A 25,156-nucleotide genomic window follows, 5' to 3' on the forward strand; every position below is an offset into this window, starting at 1 on the left:
TCAGCAATATTCGGATTTCCTAACGTTAGGTTTCCTCCTGTAACTTTACTCAACCTATTGAATGAACAACAAACATTTTACTTACTGGACACTATAATGTTGTATGTTGAATTTGAGTCAAAGAAATGCAAAAAACCATTGATAATCACGAATTAAGGACATACATACCCGTAGATAATATTTTCGTTAATTTAAAACATGCTAAAGTAGATAATATAACAGATGAAACCTTAACAACACGTCCTTTATTTCTGAATCGTGTTTTTTCTTTTCTTCAGCCAGCGTCTTTGTCAATTCCTCTTTCAACCTAACCATGTCAGCTTCTCTTTGTTTACTTCACATTCCATTTTCTTTTCATATTCTTTAAACTTCTCTTGATTACTGAAATCAAGTAGTACATTTTTCTTATTTAAGTCCATCTTTTAAGCTAGTATGTAACATACACAATAAACATCCAGTTCTAAATAAGCATGATGAGTATGGGAATTTCGACATTTTCACATTAAAAATACTGTTTTAAAAAAAGTCATGGATTTAAAAGAGCATGTGTATGAATTATTTAACAAATTAAACACTATTGATGAAATACCACATGCTATGCCACATTGTTTGTTGACAATAAAAATACAGGACTGGTGATTGTGTTTGTAAAAAATGTGAACACTACTATACGAATTTAACTAATTTCGCCTAATTCGAAATACTTCTTAAATACTTTTGTCGTACAAAATATATCCCCGTCTGCTTTATATAAAAGAATTTACAAGTACTAGATATTTCACCACGTAAACAAACAATATTGAGTGTTGGTAATAAAAACAAAAGCTTTTAAAGCTACATTAAATAAATTTCATGAAAAAAGAAATGGCTACATTTCGTTATCAAAGTATGTTTCATATCGACTCCCGTTCTTTTTTTTTGCAACCTCATTTTTGCGAAATCGGAAGTACGATTTCTTGAGAAACCCACAAAAATATCTCATATTTCCTGTGATCCACATGGTACAATTGATTTTACCATTGTGACGTATCGCATACACGAGCTGATTATACAAGGTTAAAATTCGTATACGAACTTTAGTGTTACCGCGGGGGTTTCCTTATAAATTCATAAAATTTACAACAATACTGTTGAAACTATAGAATGCTTGGTTTTTAAGCCGACATAAAAATATGATTACATATTCTGTTTAATGTAGCTTTAAACTCGACTGCTCTGGTAAAAGTGATTACCGATTTAACAAAAATCTTAAAACAGTTAAATAACTGCTTTTAACTCGATATTTAATGTCTTTGCATGTTTTTGATAAAATGCTTTCAAGAACTCGTCCGCCATTTTGAACGTGCAATGAAAAGTAAGGCATAGAAGACATGCCGAACATGCCATTTAAGATTGTTTCAAAAGACACACTTTTTGTTTATTTTCGTTCGATATGAAAGAAAACAAATTCTAACACTATCGGAGATACTCATAGGGCGTGATAATAACTGTCTTTATTATCAACCGGATAAAGACTTGCCGGATAAACTTATCTATCTCCAGTCATTACGTCATATGTTGGCGTCTTATAGTTAGCGGCAAAGAAAAAAACAATATGTAGACGCTATTTTATCGGGAGGAAAGTAAGTATGACATTAAATAGAATAGTTAATCAAATAACCTAAAACATGAAAAAAGTAGACAAAATAACGTGGTTGATGTCGGGATAGGAGAGTTTGAACTAAAACTGTGCATTGATTATTCTACAACAGTGCACTCAGAATTGATGTCTATCCCCTAAGTAGATACACTAGCCGTTCTTATTTCCTCCCGCAGTATTTGCAAACCGACGCAATGACGACGCTAGTTTGTTTAGGTGATGTCACAATGCAGCGCCAAACCGTGCGTACAAAAAAAACGTCAAAGAGAGCCCTATTTCAAAGTTTCTAAAAAGTAATATATTTATTTTATTTCACTATAATTAATCAGTTTTTCGCTTGATAAAAAAATAAGATAAATACACAAAAACGTTATGAGCGTATTCAAATGTTTTTATTCTCATAATATTTGTGCAAACAGTAAATGTAACGACAGTTTTGGTTTTCAACCGACTGGAAAACCCTTTAAAGAATGTTGTTATAACAAACTTTAAGGCGAACAAATATAAACACCAAAAAATTAGTTCAACTTTATTTTTTTCTTGACGTGCAAGAATTGAAATAGATCTTGATTTTGAGTGCTCTGTGTTATAATATAGCACGGTATGTTGTTTAGATGTTTAAGAAATTATATCAGTCTTAGCAACACCCAGACCGATATTATTTCAATTCTAACAAGACAATTTAAGGAGGAACACTAATACTACTTTTTAAGCAGAGATTACTTAGGCTGCCGATTTACTCACGCTGTGCGATATGCGATGTCCCACACTAAAGTCACTATAAAAACTACAAATGTGTCGTCACGCCACTAATACCCACGTAAGCAGGCAAAATTTCATATGTTATAAAATTTAGTTCCAAATTTGTGTGGACTATATTTTTTCATTTTAAGTTCAAAGCCCATAAACTTATTCAATGTTAACACAAACCATTTTTATACAAAGTTCAAGGCACTGAAATTATTCAGTGTTAACCTTTTGTAAATTGCATATTGCATGTTTGTAGCCAAAAAATGGCTACATAGTTTTACATTCCACAAAAGTAAACAACTGAAACTGAAAATTCAAAATTTTTCCAACATTCTAGAGAGATAACTTTGTCAAAAATCATTGATCCACGACCAAACTCAATCTTTAATTCCTCATTCCTAAGATATATCTATAAGTTGAGTTGAATGTGATTTCGAGGGATAACTCTGTCAGCTATCATCAAACAATGACCAAATTCGAAATTGACTAGTGCATTCTTATGACCTAACCATATTTTAAATTTGAGTTGAATATGTACAACTGTTGGGGGAGATAATGAATGGGAACTGAAACATTATTGCTTTTTGCAAAGTTAAAAGGGCATAACTCTGCCAACAATCATTGAACCATGAACTTAACCTACCCATTTCTTTGACGTATCCATATGTCGAATTTGAGTTGAATGTGTAATACCCTAGAGGAGATAATAAACCGAAACTGAAAATTTCATATTACTTTCAAAGTGAAAGGGACATTACCGCCAAAATCATCGAACCATGACCAGATTCGAACTTGACCTGCGCATTCCGTTGACATATCCATATGCCAAATTTAAATTAAATGTGTAATACCGTTGGGGAGATAATGAACGGAAACTAAAACTGAAAATTTCATATTATTTTCAAAGTGAAAGAGGCATAACTCTTGTGAAATATATTCGTTTAGCATTATTTAAAAAGAAAACATTTTATTAATGTAAAATATCAATAAAAATGCTTATTGGCAGTTTCAAATCGTGTTTTGTTTTCCTCTTTGTGTATAGTGACAAAATCAATAGGAGTGTTGAATTGTAATTTATCATTCAGGATCAATGTCTTTGTGATTATATAACTGGGCATCTGAACTCAATACCGTGCTCTGTTATAACAAATATATTTCCTAAATATACATTTGAGCAGTAGAAGGCGAACTTAATGATTACAGTTTATTTCACAAAACAACTATAATATTATTGTTCCAAATTGAATTATTTCAAATTTGACTTATCAGGCGGCGTCCTGTGAACGTTGCCTTTGCCTTGTTGATCTTTATTCTTGTTATCAATTTTAAATTTCCCTTCTACACTTCTCAATTTTTTTCTGCTTATAGTCTTCCACTTTTTCCGTGATGTTACAGGCGGGACCAAAATTGAAATAAGTCAGTGTTTGTAAAGGTCAGTTATGCAATACAACATGGTAAATATCTAAGCTTTCATACTCATAGGGCGTGATAATAATGACAAGAAAAAGCTTCAATTTTATTTAAAAAGACAAACGTGATTTGGTTTAAAAATATTTAATAAAAACGCAATTCACCATATCATTCATCGCATCACAAAATCTACGGCTAAGAAATTAAGGATGACATAAGTAAATTCCATTCCAGTAAAACAAAAGCACCGCAAAGGACGGGGTGCAATAAACGCCTTAACTAAAGTTTGCTTGAATAATAGAAAAACAAATTCAATTAAGGAAGAGATACATTTATTTATGGACTAAGCCAAAATGTCTTATCTTAATTATCCTTATAATACTGAATAACCATACTGAATAACCACCATCCTTTGTGGGTGCATTTTTACCCCAGGTGAAAGATTAATAGAACTTTTAAAGAGGAGTATTAGGCAATGCAACATGTCAAATGCACAAGCTCTGAACACACTAGTTTTCAACAAAAACATACAATGTGTTTGGTAAAACAAACATCTACATAAGGCAGTGACCCTCGGGCTAGGGTTGGACCTCGGGGTCATGGTTTATATTACTTAGAAAGTAATGTTACATGCCAATATAATGCTACGTGCCTTTGTAGTATAGGAGTAAATACTTTTAAGATATGTTAATAAGTCAACATAAAGTAATTGACCCCGAGAGTTGTACCAATCCTTAGCCTAGGGTCAAGATTTATGACACACTTTTGTTAAAGTCAACAAAACATTGCGTTTTAGTTTCACACATAAAAATCTAAATATATTTTACCATATACGTTTATATCAACTAAGAGACACCCGCGGCGATGCAAATATTTGGCCTAAAGGGGTATGATATATATCAATTTTGTTGAGGTCTTTAAGTTTATGCTACATACCAAATATGTACTATGCTCTTAGCACCGTTGTTTAAATACATAAGACTAAAATACTGTGTACTTTGTGTCAATTTCATGAAGAAACACGTAATCATTTTGGGAATGTCAGAAAATTCTAGCCTATTAGAGAGGATGATGTTTGCTGTTACAAATCATTTATATACTGTTCTTAAGCTTAACTATCGAACAAAAAATCAAATAGAACAAAATGTCTTAACTATCGTACCTACCTGTCTTGGTTTTAAAAATACATGAAGCTTGAAATGTACATGCATGTAAGTGAGTTAGATAAAACAATATAATTTATATTTACAAGATTATTATGTATCATGCATAGATTATACATGTATATGTTCTTTTATAAAGATCTGGAAACAAGGTGATCCCTCCCTCGGAAGCATTAATCACAACAAAATTACTTGAAAATTGTAGACTCGGTTTGCTTGAGTCTGTACATGAGGGATAATGAATAAGTGCAACATCTCTCACGTCCCCTAACACCAGCTTGAGCGGTACTAAATTCTCAACACTTAATAGTGCTGGCATCAATGATCCCGAAGGACCAGAAAAATATAACAACACCGAAGTGAAGTACGGGGCAACATTTTACAGCTGCCACACAGCTCTTAACACCTACTGTTGTGAAATAAAGCCAAGATAAATACAGTGACCCCATGGCAAAACCAATTGAGAAGGTTATAACATGGGTTTTTCACATCGTTTCTTTATAAGTGACATTTCTTCTGAATAGATTTAATTTTTTACCATCAGTTCAAAAGATATAGACCGGACACGGTGATTTTAAATTCATACATGACATATGTGTGACCTAATAAAGGTCAACCCTTCGCTCTGCACATCGTCTCATAATGGCTCCAATTCTGCCTAGTAGTTTTATTTTCCTTCTATCGGTTCAAGAGAAACAGACCGGGCACATGATTTTTTACCAACGGGCGGACGGACAAATGCACGGACAACCATATAAATTACAACAGACGCTGACATTTTAGGGTGTATAAAAAGAAGAAGAAGTACTAAAAAATAATAAACAATTGTGTCACGCAGTTTGCCATGGAAATGCGATTTGGAAATCTGGAAATATCAAAAAAGATTGTTGCTTTAATGAAGCTCTATACAAATGTATATGATTTGTATTAAGTTCGACTTTACATTTGTCAGGTACCAGTCCTTGATGTTAAATCTTATCAGTCCGAAATATATGACTTTTTTCTCTCCATGAATTATCCATGGTCTCATTGGCCTTCCGGGCAATAAAGTAGTAAACATCACACAAACCGACATAGAAATGTTTTGTATAATTCAGGAAATTACTGAATACAAAATTTAAGCAGGTCACTTTTAGCAGATGTGGCACCTTTGAGGTCATGCGCTTTGACACTGTGCCTGAAAGGACGGGTGGGCCCCCACTTTGGCCTGGAATGCAGACAGACAAACAGACACACACACCCCACACACACACACACACATACACACAAACATACATGCACATGGTAGGTCGATGAAATAAGTGACAGTTTCCATTAGCACCATTTAAACCAAAAGATGATGCAATTTAGTTTCTGTTAACCTGAACCATTAAGTTTAGAGACCTGTTTTTAAGACTAAGACTTATATGGTTCAGTTTGGTTTATCGTGATGCTCAAATTGAACAAGAGAATTTGAAAGACAATGTCTCGTCATTCAGGGTTACGTCTGCTTACTTGAATGAAGTTTTTTCCTATTTTTAGCTTTGACAGCCGAAATTTTATTCGGCACACCGGTAAAATTTCAGCAACTTTAGTAAAGGACTGCCCAATTTATTATTCCTATAGTTTTGTCTACAATTTTATCGGGCGGTTGAGGACAAAATGTTGAATAATTCTTTAATTTTCTATTTTGAGCTCGGACGACCATTTTGTTTTGCAGACCCTAACCAATAGAGCATTTATTATAGACGACCATCCAACGACAATTCCTTTCATGCTACATCAAAGTCTACTCAACAGTTAATTAAGAGATGTCATTGAAAGGACTTTGTATTTTGAGCACTGACGACCATCTCGGATCAATATTAGCATTTTAGTTAAGGACTGCCTAATAAACATTCCTGTAGAGTTTCATTATAGAGAACAATATGTCACTTAACACCTTTTTAATTTTTAGCTCTGGTGCTGATCTAGGTCAAAGGACCCAAACCATTTGTGTTATTTCTGTTTAGTTCAAGCTAAAAATCATTGGTGTATAGAGTCTACCAAACAATTAAGGAAGGGCTCTCATTAAGCACTACGTGCTCAGATAAGCTAAGATTACTATATTTCCCAAACTATAATACCATACCGTTTTTTCTTTTCGTTGGTTTCTTTTTTCAATTTGCCGATTTTCGTGCTCAATTTGTCGATTTCACTGTTCACTTTGCCGATTTTCCTGAATAAGAAAAATAACAATTTTATCAGGTATACGCTATCAACCTATGTTTACTCATATAAATCACATTATCACAATAAAGGTATAAAAGTAGTTGCGACTTGACCGAGTGGTTACCATTCTAAGTCATACTTGCCGCATGGTAACCATTGTAACAGACAATTTCGAAGGCGGTTTTTACATTTTCTCCTAAATATTCGTGTTATTTAGCTCACACAAACCGGAGGACAAGGGTTAGCTATTACTATCAAAGGGGGATAATCCGGCGTCCGTCGTCATGCTTCAACAATCATCATGCCATTTTAATTGGTCCCATTTAGTGGTCAACAGTGCTAAAACCATATAATTTTTTAAAACATATTCTACTACTAAATTAAATAATGGATGATGTCTAAAATCTGTCTGTGGCATTCTTAGGTAGTATTGTATCAAATTTGCTCATTTTAATTTTATTGGCCTCTTTTAAAGGTCTCTAGACCTACAAATAGAAACAAAAACCGTTACAAAACTTCTTCTACAGAACTAATTGATGGATGATCATCAAACATTGTCTGTAGCATTCGTTGGTAGTATTTTATTAAGTTTGCTCATATTAATTTGATTGGCCCCTTTACGGGTCCGCTAAAGTTAAAAATAGAAATAAATTTAAACGTCTCCTTCTACTGAACTATTTGATGGATGATTACCAAACATTGTTTGTAGCATTCTTAATTAGTGTTTTATCAAGTTTGCTCATATTTATTTGATTGGTCCCTTTTAGGGGCCGGTAAAGCTAAAAATAGAAATGCCTTTAAACGCCTGCTTCTATAGAACTAATTGATGGATGATCACCAAACTTTGTCTGTAGCAGTCTTAGGTAGTCAGTTATCAAGTTTGCTCATATTAATTTGATTGTCCCCTTTAGTGGCCGCTTAAGCTAAAAATATAAATATCTTTAAACGTCTCATGTTACATCACTTATTGATGGACAATCACCAAATTTTGTCTGTATCATTCTTAGGTAGTGTTTTATCAAGATGCTCATATTTTTTGATTGGCCCCTGTTAGGGGCCGCTTAAGCCTAAATGCCTCGGGCCATGGCATTTCTTTAAATTTCAATTTAAAGATATTCTATTCGCAAATTTAATATTAGAAAATACTGACCATGGATAAACAGTCTCTTTATTAATATTAAACTAGACCTATCACTAAATGTGATTAATATCCCCGCAAGACTGCTTCGGAAATGAGGAAATTACTATTAACAGAATACCTTGTAAAAGAACTGAAATAGAGTTATGGTTGTGGGTAATTAAAGATAGTTGTAGTTCTTGTATGTTGCATTTCCTTTCAATGTGGTTGTCCATTGATGAAGTTTTATTGAATTACTCTGTAGTAAGTTTTAAAAGAGTTACGCTTCTTAAGCACTGCAGTTCCTCTCCTTGTGCTTGACCTTTGAATGAAGTTTCATTGAATTCTTAACATTATTTTTTTAAGTTATGCACCTGACAAGGAAAAGGAACAAAGGGCAATAACTCTACAAATACTGAAGATGTAGCTATGGTAATTGTTGTACAATGCACTTCCTCTCATTGCGCTTAACCATTGTATGAAGTTGTATTGAATTCAAATTACTAGTTTTCAAGTTATGCACTGGACAAAAGTAACAAAGGGCAATAACTGTAATTAATCCAAATAGAGTTTTGGTTCTTGCGCACTGCACATCATCTCACTGCCCTTTACCATTGTATGAAGTTTCTTTGAATTCCAACCATATTTTCAAGTTATGCACTGGTCAATAAAAAGTAACAAAGTTAGTTCTGTGCAAAGCGCTTTCCCACAACATACTTGACCATTTTATGAAATTGTATTGAATTCCAACTAGTAGTTTTCATGTTATGCTCTGGAGAAGAAAAAAACAATGAAAAGGTAACAAAGGGCAATAACTCTTTAATTACTCTGGACAGAGTTATTGTTCTTGTGCACTTTGCATCCTCTAATTGTGCTTAACCATTGTAAGAAGTTGTTTTGAAGTCCAACCAGTACTTTATAAGTTATGCTCCGGACAAGGAAAAGTATCAAAGGGCAGTAACTCTGTATTTTGTCAAAATGGTGTTATTGTTCTTTTGCACTGCACTTTCCCTTAATGTCCTTGATCATTGTATAAAGTAAGTTTGAATTCTAACCATTAGTCTTCAAGTTATGCCCGGGAAACAATAAGCAATTGAAAAGTAACAAAGGGCAATAACTCTGTACTTACTTTGGATAAAGTTATGGTCCTTGTGCAATGCATATTCCCTTATTGTGCTTGATCATTGTATGAAGTTGTTTGAATTCCAACTAGTACTTTACAAGTTATGCTCCGGACAAGGAAAAGTAACAAAGGCAAATAACTCTGCTATTAGCCAAGATGAAGTTATGGTTCTTGTGCACTGCACTTTCTATTAATGTGCTTGACCATTGTTTGAAGTTGTATTGAATTCCAACCATTAGTCTTCAAGTTATGCTCCGGACAAGGAAAATGCAACGGACGGCTGGACCGACCGACCGACCGATCCGCCGACCACCGAGTGACTCCTATATACCCCAAAAACTTCGTTTCGGGGGTATAATAAATTTAACACAAGGTAGATATGTAATGTTTTAAACTCTTCACACTATTGGTGGTCATAGTATCAAGATTGCCTGAAGTTCAGGTTTTTCTACTCTTGAAAGCTCTCTTTTGCTATATAAAACAATTGTAATAATACTCAATTCAGGGTTTCATGTTTTCTGATATTTTCAATTTACACCCATGTGATTTGAATATATAGGGTCATTAAAAGAACTGGCTGATTTTTTATAGAAAAAACAAATTTACGTGTCCAATGATAGGGAATGCGGTTTCCCATACATTCTTTCATCCAAATTAGACATATTCAGTGAGAATTTCATAGATTTAAATAAATTTCTACGATAGAAATATTTTACTCAAGGATGAGCATATTATATCTTTAATAATGAAAGGGAAACAACTCATGTTGGAATGTCTTCCATACATGTCTACATGTTATGGTTATGCAATTTTTCAAGCTGGGAGAAAGTCTTAATGTCATGACCTGTTTGCTTTTGAAATGATTTTAGGTTATGTGCTTTGTATCTGAACAGTAAACATATCTGCACATTGTCTTTCATTTGACAAGCTAAATAAGAATTCACTAGACACTATTGCACTGTGGCAAAGTCCGATTATATTCAACAAATATATTTCTGGTACTATTTAGTGTTCACAAGTGCAATCCTGTTAGGCTAGATAACAATAAAATAAAGTGTAAAAAGTTTTCAGCTCTAGAATTTAGACACGATATTGCATCATTGTAGGGTCAGTTGTGATCAGAATCAGGAAATAAAATTAGGCAAAAATAAAGATTACATTTGTGTCCTGAACCTAGCTAACAAAGATAAGTTTGTATGCTCATTTATTTCAATGCATTTTGTTTAAAATTGTGTGTTTTTATTTTGTTGAATTGAATTTAAATTTGGACAAAGCACATTTCAATAAATTTTTGGACATACTGTTGAACCTGAAGTTTCATGTGCATAATTGAATTTTGGTAACAGTTGAGCTGTTACGAATATTTATGAAACCATTTTACCAACTTCTTGTTTTTTGATGTGCAGACATGGAATTTAAACCATGGGTGTAATTTATGATGTCAAATCAATTTTTGATAAAATCTGATCTATTAATGATATCATTTTACCTACTTCCTTGATTTCTTTACATACAGACTTGAAATTTAGACTAAGTGGGTAATTTTTGATATTGAATTGAATTATGATATCAACAAACCTACTTTAGATAGTAGTGACACCATTTGACCTACTCTCTTGTTTGTTTTTTTACATACAGACTTGAAATATTTGGACCATGGGTGCAATAATTGCGGAGGAAAAATTGAATTTTGATAGCAGCTGACCTAATCTGATATTTGTGATACAACGTGACTAACTTTCTTGTTATGTCACGTACAAACTTTTAATTTGGACCAGGGGTGTAATTTGTTATGCTAATTGAATTTTGTTAATAGCTGACCTACTTATGATATTATTTATATAATTTGACCTACTTTTTTGCTTTATGCCGTACAGAAATTAAATTTGTACTGGGGGTGTAATTTCTGATGCAGAGTTGAATTTTGATATCAGCTAGCCTACTTGCGATACTTATAACACTTTTTGACCTTTTGTCTTTTTTAGGTACAGTAATGTTACCATATAGAATGTATAAAAAAGTCTTATTCCCAACTGTAAATATCTGCACCTTACATATTTTGCATGTGACATTTTGTGTATTCATTCACAAAAGTTATAAAAGAAATGTCCTTTCAAAATTAACCCTGCTCTAGTGGTCATTTATTCTGCATTTATTCTACATAGTATCGTAGGTACACACTTGCAACATAAATATTTTTAACAAAGTATTCCCAAAATATTAGGTTATTTCAATTTATATAGTGAATAATTGGAATGATGGGTTAGATGAGTGATCTAGGGGCAGCATCTTAGTGGCCTTATTGTTTATTATGAAGAAAAAGAGGGAAAAACAGCCAGTGTTGTGAAAGTATATATTACTACAGGGGCCACTTTAAGTTGAGCTGATCTTGCCAAAAGAACTAAACTTGCCTGTCATTTGAAAACTTTTTTCCAACACTGAAAAGCGGTTCATTCTGGGGAGCGAATCGGTGCTATTATGGCCCTCATATTGATAAACTTTTTAAGATGTGTTTTTGTCATACATTTATGTCTTTTTATAGACATGATATAAATTGAAAGATATGTAAACGTGATATTATATTAATGGTGAGAGTTCACATAAAATAAGTTTACATTTTGTTATACGAGTATTTGTTTTTTATTTTATAAAACACGTCACCTTAGTATTCAATAGCCCGTTTATATCTATTTACATCCTTTGAAAAATATAGGTACTGTAAAAACAATGCAGTCTTTTTATTTTTATTTCTTAGGCAGTTTTTACATTTTATTCTTTTTAAAAGTAGTAAGAAAATGCTGAAATTAAACCGTAAACACACGTTTACTGTTTCGATACATGTAAAAAGATTAATGAGATCTCTTTAATGTGTTATTTTATTTAAATATAAATAATAAAGCTGCGAGAAACAATATAACTCTTACTCGGAATGCTTTTTTATCACTTCATCTTTTTCATTCAGGGATTTTTGAAGCGAACATATTTTTTGTTGTGTTTTCGCTTTCCTGGAAAACAAAGTTGTAGGTTATAATGAAGAAATCTATAAAAATCTCATTTGCCGTTCTGCAAAGTATATTAGTTATAAATGTTATTTTATCACAAATCTTTTATTCAAAGGCTAATATGCCAAAAAAAAACATTTTGGATATGTATAGATAACTGTTTTATTAAATGCGTTGTAAAGTTGGATTCCAACTACAACAGGTTATATAATCATTACATAATGTTGCATAATATTATTCAATAAGTTAATCATATATAATCTTCATACATATTTTTCAAGGAATATTAAGGGTTTAAACTTTAACTTAGATTAATCATATTGAACATGCATTTTATTCTATAGACATTTCATTCCTATCATTCATTAGTTTAATGTTGATTACAGTTTGTAGAACTCATTGATACACTAACTGTAATTTAGCATGCTCTAGGACTCTTTACATACAATATATATATATAGAATTGTTCTACTTTCAATTACACTGGCATTTAAACTAAGTGAAATACATATTGTTTATTTAGCATTTGCATGATTTATGTATGTATGTAAATACGAGGGTTGTCCCAAAAGTCCGTGACAAATTTTATGGACGGTTCATATTTAACGCCAATAGATAATAATTCACACATATAATCGTTAAGGTTATTCTTTAACATTACAATAATTTTTTACAAAATATTTACTCTAGTTACTTAGACATTTTCAGTATTAACGACATTGGATTGAGTTGCCGGCGCACGTCAAACGATTTGTATTTTGTTATGAATAGGCTAAAATTTATTTCTTACAATTCAAATATCTGATGATGTGTCTACACAATGCCACGTTGACTTCCTCTGCTGCTATATTTACATCATCTCAGAAAATCTTATTTACATAACTTAAGAAGCGAAAAGGCTACGGATAAATGAAAATATCTCAAAGAGAATAGAAAAGTTAAAATGGCGACGTTCGAAAAATTTGCGGCGCAGTGAACAGGTCATTCAGGTTTCGTGACTATTCGAGATGAATCATGTTACGATTTTCAACACATATACAAAATAGAACTGCTTAGCAAAATATCCTGAGCATTTGTTTACTAAAGGAATGAACGGAACCAGAATTCTGCGCTACTAAAAGCAAACACAAGGAAAGCGTGAATAGGAAGACCGATCTCCATCGCCTATTTCCTACAGCTAAAAGCAGGTGCAACCAGGCCGAATGTTCGCGTGTACCAAAATTAATGTATGCAATCCAAACATTCAACAGACTTTAACAACCACATAATTTAAGTTTGTTTTTGACAATTTATGGGTAAAGCTGCACCATTTTTGCGTTGAAAGCCATTGCGAGTATTTGAGAAAGGCACCTTATATAGATTTAACGCCGTCTTTGATAGTTGCCATGGTATTTACGGCATAATTATGTTTGTTGTCTGTTGTGATTTTTCTATGTAAGTTTGTGAAAATATTTCAATAGTATGGGTTGAGCCTGCAACATTTTCAATTTTGCCGTGTTGGGCTTTCTTTAGGGAGTCTGTATTTATCTATTTTATAACATATTGAAATATCAAATTCGTACCTATTTTAGTTAGCTTTTAAACAAACTTGTCACAGAATATTGGGACAACCCTCGTATGTTTAATTGATATTAGTTACTAGTTTTATTGTTACAAATATTTTGCAAAACTTTATTATTATAATAATCAAGGTCAATTGATACTATTGCAAACTTTTCCATGAATTATAATCAATTTTTAGGATAGATATGTAAAGCCCTTATGAACTCTGGTAAGCTTAAATTTCTTGACCGATCAGAACAGTTCTGCATTTTACTGGTTCCACACAAAGTTCTGATTCCAAGTAGTGTGCATAAATAGAGGCACTTTACACAATTTTGAAATTCTGCTGCTAATTTATTGAAAAGTAACATCTCTAAAAGCTCTCTAAGGTTAATTAAATAATTATTTAATTTTTTTTAGCCACTTTGGCATTTAAATAAACCTTACAGATTATCTAAAGTCACTACAACATTTTTTATCATTGTTTACAGAATTTATTAAAATAAATTAATATCTTTCTTTGTTCTAAGTAGCAGCCATCTTGAATAAATAGATCTAAATTTTGGTTGATATAGATTAAAACAGGGCTTGCTACTGTGCAGATTCATTAGTTTTATAGCACAGAGTCATTAGGGTTATTTTAAATATTTTCAGTTATTACATGTTAAACAACTTTCAACTGGTTTAAATCTTTTATTCAACTACTTTATTCTGATTTTCATATTTTTGGTTAAATCAGAACAGCATATATAAAAGTGATTATTGTAAACTTGTTCAGCTTTAAGCAACTTTTAGTTAAGAGTAAATAAAAACTTAGTTTATTAAAATTTAGTTGATTTAAACTTATTTAACATTTGTGTTTCTTTTCCCTTTGCATTCAAAGGATGGTGTCATCCTGACAATTAGATTTTCCCCATGAACTCCTGAGAAAACTAAGAACAACAAAAAGAGTAATTAGTAGCCTAGTAATTCTATCTATAGACATTAAAAGCTTTATAAATTTCATCACCACAACAAATGACAAATTCTTCAATTGGTAAAATTTCAAAAATGTCTAATGCCCTTTTTTTACGCAAACGTGTCCAAATATAAGAGGACGAATCCAGTCTTCGATATTTATATCCCTTTCTCAAGTGTGTAAATTTTTATAAGACTATGAAGCAAAACACTCTTTTAATTAATTATTTTATTGTCGGGGAAAAAGAACGCTGGCTGAGCCTGTATTTAACAAACATTGTTCATCATGTACTATTGTATTTGATTGGTCCGACCTTAAAAAGTACCTTTTAAGGATAGACACATACATTTAGCGAAATGCTTAGTTAAGTTGTTTAAGGAACAATACCGGACTTAGCGGTATTTATCGTCTACTTAACATTGGTTTGGAGCTTTGATGCATAGGAATTTGTCACGTATGCCGTTTAAAATATATTGCTCCGATTCTTAGTCAGGGAAATCATTAAAGCTATTGTTGTTGAGCGGAAATTATTTTAACTGACGATTTTCGTATGGCTTTTCTATTTCACACCCTACTTTTGTTAAGTTAATAAAAGTAAATAATAACGCAGTCAGTATGACACTTACATGTATTACTTGTAATAAAATTGTAATAACATCTTCAGAACATTAGAATAATGTTGCAATTAATATAAGTATACTGATATTCATATACATTTTTACTTTCTATTTACCTGTCAGGATCTACAAGAGGGCGGGCACATAGATCCTTCTTCAAGCCAGTTACCTCATCCTGAAATGCTTTAATTCTTTCCTCTGCTTTTTTGAGTTGGCGCTGTGCTTTTTGTAGCTGGCTCTTTAAACTGTATGGATAAGTATGAAACATTTTTTTTACGTTTCCTCTTTATTGACATATAAAAAAGTATTTGTCAGATTTTACACATTAAAGCTGCTGTGTGAATTGATAACATATAATGTGTCCGAGATTATTTCTTCATACAATAGATTACAATATAGAAAATGTAGTACTTTAAAACAACTATATATACTTTTATCACACGTATATTCTTTCAGCCTTTATTTGAGTCCTGCTAGCAATTATTCTTTCTCATCCATAACGTGCGATAGAATTTATAACATTACTTATATATGTGTCAAGTATAAATGTCTTACTTTATGACCAAAAAGTTTTATTCCTTTGAAAATATCTGATATTTTTTATTTTAATTCTATCCGTTTTCATTTAGCATCTTTTATTTTAATTAAAACATTTTCTAGATTTTCATTTACTTCTGTGCATTTTTTCCAGTTACAATGATATTATCTAATAAAATAAGACACATATATCAATTCAGTGTCCTCTTTTACAATCTCTATTTGCCAATAACCAGAATGTAAATCAAGCCAAATTAGTTTGCGGGGTGACCTAAGCCCCGAATGGTTCGAGCACTGGGCCTAATGTAGCAACAGTAACAACAAAACAGATCAAATTAATGACATTTAATTTTGTGCAATAAGATTAAATTTCATTTATAATACATAAATATTCCCAAAGTACAATTTAACAATTTCATCAAATATATAATGTCTGAAGTGTTAATTAGTACAACTTCATCAGTGGCAGTATAGCCTATCGAGGTGTTACTATTAACTTTCCTCAGGCTTCTTACCATTACCTTACCTCAAACTTAAGACCAGTAACAATATACTTAATACTTATGTCCAATCCAATTAGAAATCCTCCGATTACAGTAATGCAGACAGGAGTTTATATTTAACTCACAATATAATGTTTAACATGGTTTTAAAATTTCTCAAAGTTTATCAAATTTTTAACCAATCATCAGAATTTCATAATAATATACTGTTTTAACAATTACAAAAACAATTTAATATCAAAGCTATGTTTAATTTGAAAATGAAATGTTTATTATTATTTCCCTTTATTTTAATGTAGAATGTAAATACTCAACAATTATATTTGAAGTAATTATTTCCCTTTATATATATTTTTACATGTTAAAAAAAAATATCAAACTACAAAAACTATTACACAGGGAAACCATTTGGCTCCAGAATTGACCTAAACAACGTCAATTATGGACAAAGGTTAGGCATCCTTTGTCATTAAATCATTTAATTTTCTGTTATCGACACAAAAACGTTTTGTGTCATCCTTCATCTGAGCCATAACTATGCCTCTTGCCAAAAGATAGGAGGAAGGCTGTATTTATCTATTTTAGAACATTTGTCTTCCACTAATCATGTTGTTCAATTTCCGTATTCATATGAACTGTCCTCATGGATGCACGTGGATCTTCATGGATGTTACACGTATTCATTATCCCTTATCTACAGACTCAATCAAACCGAGTCTGCAATTATGTTGTAATTTTGTTGTGATAAATGCTTCCGAGGGATCACTTTGTTTCCAGATTTTTTTCATCTAAGTTGTTGCTTAGTAAGTTAAGTATACCCAATATGTCTTAAAATGCTAGTTCTCCCAATATCCTCATCATTTTCCGAAAAATTTCACCATTTTCGTGTTAAATGTTGAATTCTGCTTAAGCCGGTGCTAGGGGGCGTGGACGGTAAGTTGCACTTTCCAGTACCGTCCATGAACAGGCTCAATCAAACCGAGCCTGCAACATTTTCAATTTTGTTGTGTTGGACTTTCTTTAGGGAGTCCGTTTTTCTCTATTTTATTGTCACATCCGTGCTATTTGTGCCATGTGGTGGCTGTAAAAAGTATCCCCGTACATTTAATCAATGATGTTATATTTTCGATCCTTGAAGATCGTTCAGCACGACATTATTGTTGTGTATACATGTTACGTGGTACTTTTAGTTTCTTCTATTTGGCCATTTTCAACTTGGGTGGTTCCAGTATTCCTACTTGTATACTGTATAATCACCCTTAGGATATGTTGCCTGATTTTTAAATTGGTTTTTTGACGTCTTATTTGTGATATGCAGGCTTCATAACCTCAGATCCCCTTTCTAAATTCCATTTTATTTAGTTCCACCCATTGTTTTCTCGTTTAGGGCAAAAGCATTCTTTTACTTGGGGACCATACGCCGCTTTTCATAGAATGGCACTCCTGTGTCACATTGAAGATTCCATGATAACCTCCGTATGAACACATCTGCGAATGTTTCTAAATTCAAAATTTCACCATTTTCTTAGAGAAATATTAAATTCTGCTTTTCAGCTTAAGCCAGTGCTAGGGGGCGTGGAATGTAGCTTACACATATCACTTCCGTCCATGAACAGGTTCAATCAAACCGAGCCTGCAAAATTTTCAATTTTGTTGTGTTGGACTTTCTTTAGGGATTCTGTTTTTCTCTATTTTAAAAGTTTTATAAGCAGCTTGGCGATCAACTGATATCACATATTTTAGACAATGTGCTTAACTCAACAACGTGTATAGCTGGATAAATAGCCTGTGTTTCGTTATTTAAATTCATAACACAATGTATGCAAATCACTGCAAAGATTACATAAACCTAATTATTTAAATACCTCCTATTTTTCGAAGTAAAATTTCGGTTCTGATTAGACAATTATGACAGAATTTCACTTTTATTATTCGAAGCCAGAATTATTATTATTATGTACAGACACAATCAAACCGAGTCTGCAATTTTCACGATTAATGCTTCCGAGGGATCACTTTGTTTCCAGATTTAAGTACTTCACAATAGCAGGAGTCAAGTGCTGTGTGGCAGCTGTAAAAAGTTGCCCCGTACTTCACTTCAGTGTTGTTATATTTTTCTGGTCCTTCGGGTTCATTTATATCAGCACTATTAAGTGTTGAGAATTGAGTATGGCTCAAGCCGGTGCTATGGGGCGTGTGGGATGATGCACGTATTCATTATCTCTCAGTAGAGACTCTATCAAACAGAGCCTGCAATTTTCACGTTATTTTGTTGCGATTAATGCTTCCGATGGATCACTTTGTTTCCAGATTTTTATTGCCACTGAACTACTTGCTGACCGTCAAAACTTGTGAAAATGTTCTAACAACCATGAGTGTATGATTATTACGCGTGTTTTGAATTAACTTTCATTACCGAAAATCATTTGCATGCTAGTGATTTCTGTATTAATTATTGGACGGTTTAAAGTATTCAATTTAATAATATAAATTAAAACATGAAAATAAACAATTTTAGTAAAGTATATAAATACTGCCAAAAAATATATTTTAAATCAGTGCATTATGCCCTATAGAACAAAATATTCTTGTTGTGGACATGTATTTTGTTCATGATAAAAATTATGCACCGTTTTCAAAGTTGTTACTGGTTTAGGATGACAGCGATAATTTTCATATCCACAGTACACGTTATATGTGTTACATATTGGGGAATAAAAATGCAATTTAATGTATTCAGTACTAATAAAATATATTTTTTACACATCTTTTGTTGTTTATTTACTTGTTCCGATTGTTTAAAGTAAACAAGTGTTTTACAAACGGTACTTTTGCTATGATTGGCGTATTAGAAAAGTTGAATAGTTGTCGTCTATCACTATATTCGGATTTCGATTACCCGAACCCATCGATAATTGTAAGAAAATTTTCAGGCCCAACACTTTAAAATAATCGAGGTTAAACTGTATATCACGACATCGACTGTTAATATATGTAATTTCATAGAACAGAAACATTTACAATTTTTCCAAAAACAGAAACCCTCAGAAATATCACCTGCGAAATCCAAAATGTTTTTTTTTAATATTTTTATATATTCAACGGTCACTTCTGTTTTATTCTTAGCAATTTTGTTCGGCGAAGTCGAACGTACCATCAATATGCAAAACTAGTCCTGTAACGTTTTCGTCAAAATCAAGCCCACAATTTGACCCGAGAAAGTCGAACATTTTTTTAAAATTTAGCCCTGGTGGCTATTTTGTGCGGAACGTGTTTGCAGTATGCACAGCTTGAATCCTTTGAAGTTTCGTCAGAATCCAGTGTTAAACCTGGACACATTTTTTCTAGTTTTTGTTGTTGTTTTTTTTTTTTAACTCAGGCGGCAACTGTGTGCAGCGAAACGAAACATTCCGGCTGAATAAACTACTTGGGTTGATCAATCAATGTGAATAAATCCTGTGAAGCATCGTCGATTTCCTGCGGAAGACCAGCAAGCTTAATGCCGATGGACGGAGCAGACGCAAGAGCGGACGGACAGTCAGACGGATCGACAGGCGAACAGTGAAGGCAAACACAATATGTCTAGGGAGATGTTATTTAAACAAACAGTAAATGTACAGTGAGTCTGTGCATGGAATTTATTATGAACTTTTGATAAAAATGACACATACCGTTCAATCTCATCATTTTTATAATTTATCTGTGTCTTCTCTCTAAAATGGAAAACCATAATTATAACACATTCACTCAAATTTTACTATAGAAATTAATTTAAACCGATGCGGATAAGCAATTAGAAAGTTAATCAGTTAAAACATGCGTTCCTGTTGGGTGCATTAACATATTATAGGAAAGCTCTGATGGAGCTACGTTACACATCAAAATGAGCCTATGTATTTAGCCTGACAAAGTTTCATACGCAATGGTATTATGTAATGTAAAATATGTGTATAAAGTAGTGTTTTTTTTAAACCAATGCATATTTAATTCATTATATTTGAATTCTTACTAAATTTAATCTTACTTTTTATTCTTTTTCCTGCTTCTGAGTGGTATTTGGTGAACAACGTGTATACTAATCCACGAAAATTAAAACGTTGTTAAAACCGATCGACCATTTAATATTTTGGGAAAATATATCAGTCCGTATTCGTAATTTTTCTATCATCCAAGTACAATTTCTTCTTAAATGGAAATAACAAAATTGGCTAACACAGACTAGCAGTTCTATCAAATTGAGGAAACGCTATTGACATGGAATGTTAAAACTTTTTCGGGAAGTGTAATTCGTTGTTTAATTCAATACTTTACAACATTTGATCCTTTACTGATTGTGCATGTGGAATTAAATATTCCAAAGGTTTGAATAGGAAAACAATAAACTGTATGTATATTTTATAGATCTATAGATAACGAATTTTTGAGTTTTGAGCGAGGTACACGTTTATTACAAATCATCCCCTGGCCAATATATAATACCGGTACATTAGAAGAAGCCATTTGTAAATATCTATAATTTAAATTTCTTATAAAAGGTTTCTATTGATATGTTTTTAACCATTGAAATTTTGCAATTGATATCCATATCATTATGAATGTATCGGAAGTTATACATTATCTTTTATATACGCATTTTTTATGTTCCTAATAATTGATTAGAAAAATGCTTGGGTGATAGTAAATTATACATTCTGTTCTGTTCCGATCTGTTAAATAAGTGTGCAGGTCAATGTATCACGAGTTTTTCGTGCGATTCGCCAATGTAGATCAGCACGTTTAATTTACGTGTCAATAAAAAAAGATGAATTTTCATTATTTTTATTTCTCTGCATGTTATTCTCAAATTCACCTCTGTTTTCTTCAGAAATTAAGTCTAAAGCGATCGTTATTTCTTTCTATACAACTCTTCGTAACTGTGTAACTGAATCAGAAAGCCCGTACTTTAATGGAGCTTAGCGAACAACGTTTGGAATACACCGAGAAATTTCAAACGATCTTCAGACCCGTCTTACATAGAATATTTTCGAGAATTATATTCGAAATAATTATAAATTGTTTTTTGAATGAATATAAATTAGGCAAAAAACGCGACAGTACGATGGTGGAAACACGATAGTTTATCGCGTTTTAATCATCGTAGTATCGTACTGTCGCGTTTTCATCATCGTACTATCGCGTTTTCATCATCGTACTTTCGCGTTTTCACCATCGTAGTTTCGTGATTTCGCGTTTTCACCATCGTACTATCGACTTTCGCGTTTCAGATCAACACATTCATAGGCGATGGCCCTAACGGCTTTCCGTAGATACACCCATATTTCAACGGAAACAAAGGAATTTAATGTATATAATGGTTTTGTCCACACATAGTATCATTTCCCAGACTATTTATCTGTGCAAGACTAGTAACTCGGGGCCACGAATATATATCGGCGCACCATTAATTATCCTCCCACGACTAGAACCCTTACCACGAAAAGTATTTCGCTCGCACGAGATAAATAAAAACACACACATGTAACCTCTATGCTACCGTACAAAAACTAATAAAAAGAGCCAAAATCTTTATAAATCTACATTTGAAAGTTCGTTAAAATCAATATTTCGCTTGTACACATAAGTTCACGACGTTAGACGATTTAATAAAGTGTATTTATTTTGAATGTTTTACGATATAAGTCAATGCAGGAAGTATAAAGCAACCACGGAAGAAATAATTATTTCAAATAATTCACCGAGCAGTTTTAGAAATCAGATTACTTTTTCTCCAATTTGGAATTATTTGGAACTAATGTTGATGTTATGTTTTGTCATGAAAAGCATTCAAATTGTTACTCATGTATCTTATGTCAAGGATATGATAATAAAGTAAAAGCCGAGAAAATAATATATACATTAAAGCGAAATATGTAAGATGTATATTTTAGAGACATTAAGCTATCTTAAAAATAATTGTTTTGAAAGGCTTATAACTAGGAAACTGATCATATGACATGGCAACGAAAGTGATAATCTTACATCTCTGTGTCATTTGTACCGTGTGCACCTTCTCCTCCGCTATGCTGTCCGTCTCTTTGTCCCCTTTCCATACCTGTAAATTATTTAAGTGCAAGCATCAATATTTTTACTCATTCTCATTTCCTTATGCAATGACTATTATCAGTTTTCTTTATTTCTTTTCAAGAGAAAATATCTTGATTTTATAGTAATAAAAACAATCCTGCTATAGTATCATGAACGTAGGTTAAACACATGTAGTCTATAAGCAAGCAGAAGTATAAATAAATGATACATTGCATGAACCATTCTTCTTCATTGTTTATCTTAAATGCTAATGTTATAGTAGCTTCAGCGATATGTTAATGTGTAAACAATAGTTTTTGCTTAAACTAATGTTATTTCCAAAAAAAACAAAAAAAAAACAAGTACATAATTCACATTATATTTACAATCAATACAAAAAGGATTAGCTTTGGTGGAATCTTATGTTTATCCGAGTATTTTCCCGATGTTAAGTACATATTAGTACAAGATATGGTTATAATATTGTAAAACGCTTCCTCGTCGAACGTACACTTAAATCTTACCATATAGTCTTCTTTTCTTTAAAATATATTTTATAATTATATCTAAATAGTGTCGCACATACCAACTAAACTAAGCAAATAAGGTCCGTAGAATCTTAAAACTCTTGCTAAATGTTCCATTAAATATTAACTCTTTGTGACGATTTTAAAAAGTTAACCTTTGTCTTCAGTTAGGACATAAATTTCCGAATGTAAACATAAATTAAAGTTAGTCGTTTGTTACTACTTCATGAAGCGTAAGCATGTTTAAACTGGACGAATTATTATTGATTAAATGTACATAAAGGCAATGCTATCGCGATATATATTAAAGGATATTTTATGACACGGCTAATTTTAATATCCAATTACATTTTGTCGTTCATGATCGGAGTTTAATGTAGGCCTGTGATACAATTTTCTTGTAAGTTTCAAATAAAAGAATGTAGTTTCGAATCAAATGATTTTTTTCTTTTTTCTTTTATGAAATTTATTATAAACTTATTGTATTTTGCAAAACTTGACTATTATGTGTTATTCATGCAAATAACTATGCAAATTGCCCCGGTCACATATTCACGGATAACGCCACAAAAGATCAACGGTCTAATCGTTTCACGGAAATGTGAAATTCCGTAACCGCTACGGTTCCAATACGGAAACACAACGGTTTGAGTACGGAGTTCGACGGATTTACCGCCAAAATGTAGGTAAAAGCCGCCAGAGTGACACAGATTGTTACGGACCGACACGGTTTAATATGTAGGACACGAATCAGGACGGAAGCTCTACGGATACACTACGGTCTGCTACGGTATAAGCACGGGTAATTACGAATAAGTAGGGTTTGTTACGGAGAAGAACGAATTGCCACGGATCTATTCGGACCTATTATATCCGTCCACAACCTCTTGCATGCTCATTTTCAAAATGCCTCGCAAGAAAAGAACATCTAGAAAACGAATTGCAGAGTTCAATGATTCTGGCGGTGAGGATTCGACCTCATTGTGTCCGACCCCTGTGACATATCAGGTCCTATTCTAGTGAATTTCTTGTAGGACGCCGAATTCTCAACAACATGTTTGGCTATGAGATTATTAAATTCCTAAGCGTAAGTCATAAAATCGATTACGGAAACTAACGAAAAATATCCCGAAAATTAAGAAGTCTCGTGAGAGTATTGCCAAACAACTAGCATATTGATGTTTTATAACTATTCATTATTGGTGTTATAACATCATTTGAATTGATTAATAAACTAGCACCTGTCTTTTTTAACCTCTGCAGGTTCACTTATTTATTATATTAATAATAAGAAATTGATTTCATTACTCAATTAGCAGAAAAAGAAACTTACAAGGGGCTTATTTTAATAAATGGCAACACTTCCAGTTTACCACGAATTGGATGTGAAAGTAAATAGATAATCTACTATTTTCGCATATAATTTTAACAGGTCATTGTTTTGTAAACTGATTGTAAACATGGCTGAGTAGCATTGTGATTTGAGAGAGGTGCCTAAGAGCTTATTGCAAAACTTGTGGGTGATTGGGTACATGCGGGTCAGAAATAAAAAAAAATGGATCAAGATTAAGTTTATGGAGCAAATGTACTTCCATATTGTACAATTGCCATTTGGGTGTCAATGTTTAAGGAAAGTAGAACTAATGCTAAGGATGATCCCAGCCCTGGGAGGCAAATATCCGCCACGTCTGAAAAAGACATCAGCACTGTCAAAGCCATCGTGGATGAAACTCGAGATATAGATTTTTATTAAAATATTTTACTCAAGGATGAGCATAGTATATCTTTAAAAATATGAGGTAGCACATCAACACTTCTTACTTAAAATTCTATGAAGTAACGTTTGTTACCTATTTTGATGTCCTTAATTGATTATGGAACTAAATCTTTCAGATAAATCATCTACGAGTGGATAAAGTAGATGCTATGAACAATATGAACAATGTTTTCAACGAAAGTCACAATAAGGAACACAGCGTTTCTACATTAGCTCGCCCCTAAGCTGCAGTGACAGC

At 32.5% G+C, this 25,156-nt stretch overlaps 1 protein-coding gene and 1 long non-coding RNA gene across 2 annotated transcripts; both read right to left on the reverse strand.

Annotated features, from left to right (window-relative positions):
• Positions 1–7,162, reverse strand: LOC132757709 (uncharacterized). Its single transcript, XR_009629495.1, has 3 exons — positions 7,073–7,162; positions 230–381; positions 1–54 (listed from the first exon to the last, which is right to left on the reverse strand). It is a non-coding gene; the product is annotated as an uncharacterized LOC132757709 (long non-coding RNA).
• A 5,150-nt stretch (positions 7,163–12,312) lies between these two features.
• LOC132757759 (uncharacterized) lies at positions 12,313–23,380 on the reverse strand. The gene is made up of 4 exons (XM_060749179.1): positions 23,201–23,380; positions 22,570–22,642; positions 15,628–15,756; positions 12,313–12,397 (listed from the first exon to the last, which is right to left on the reverse strand). The coding sequence occupies exons 1-4, from the start codon at positions 23,256–23,258 to the stop codon at positions 12,313–12,315; spliced, it is 345 nt and encodes a 114-aa protein (XP_060605162.1). The 5' UTR covers positions 23,259–23,380.
• Positions 23,381–25,156: the final 1,776 nt, after the last annotated feature.

Source organism: Ruditapes philippinarum, unplaced genomic scaffold (genome assembly GCF_026571515.1).
Source record: "Ruditapes philippinarum isolate M1 unplaced genomic scaffold, ASM2657151v2 ctg9138_1_1_1_1, whole genome shotgun sequence".
Lineage (NCBI taxonomy): Eukaryota > Metazoa > Mollusca > Bivalvia > Venerida > Veneridae > Ruditapes > Ruditapes philippinarum.

Bases quoted from the DNA above. Each gene is read 5' to 3' on its own strand.
- LOC132757759 (XM_060749179.1), bottom strand. From the start codon at position 23,258: ATGGAACATTTAGCAAGAGTTTTAAGATTCTACGGACCTTATTTGCTT. The intron at 15,757-22,569 runs GTAAGATTATCA...TTATCCATACAG, and splicing joins GGTACAAATGACACAGAGAT to TTTAAAGAGCCAGCTACAAA. The intron at 12,398-15,627 runs GTAAATAGAAAG...TTTGTTTTCCAG, and splicing joins CCTCTTGTAGATCCTGACAG to GAAAGCGAAAACACAACAAA.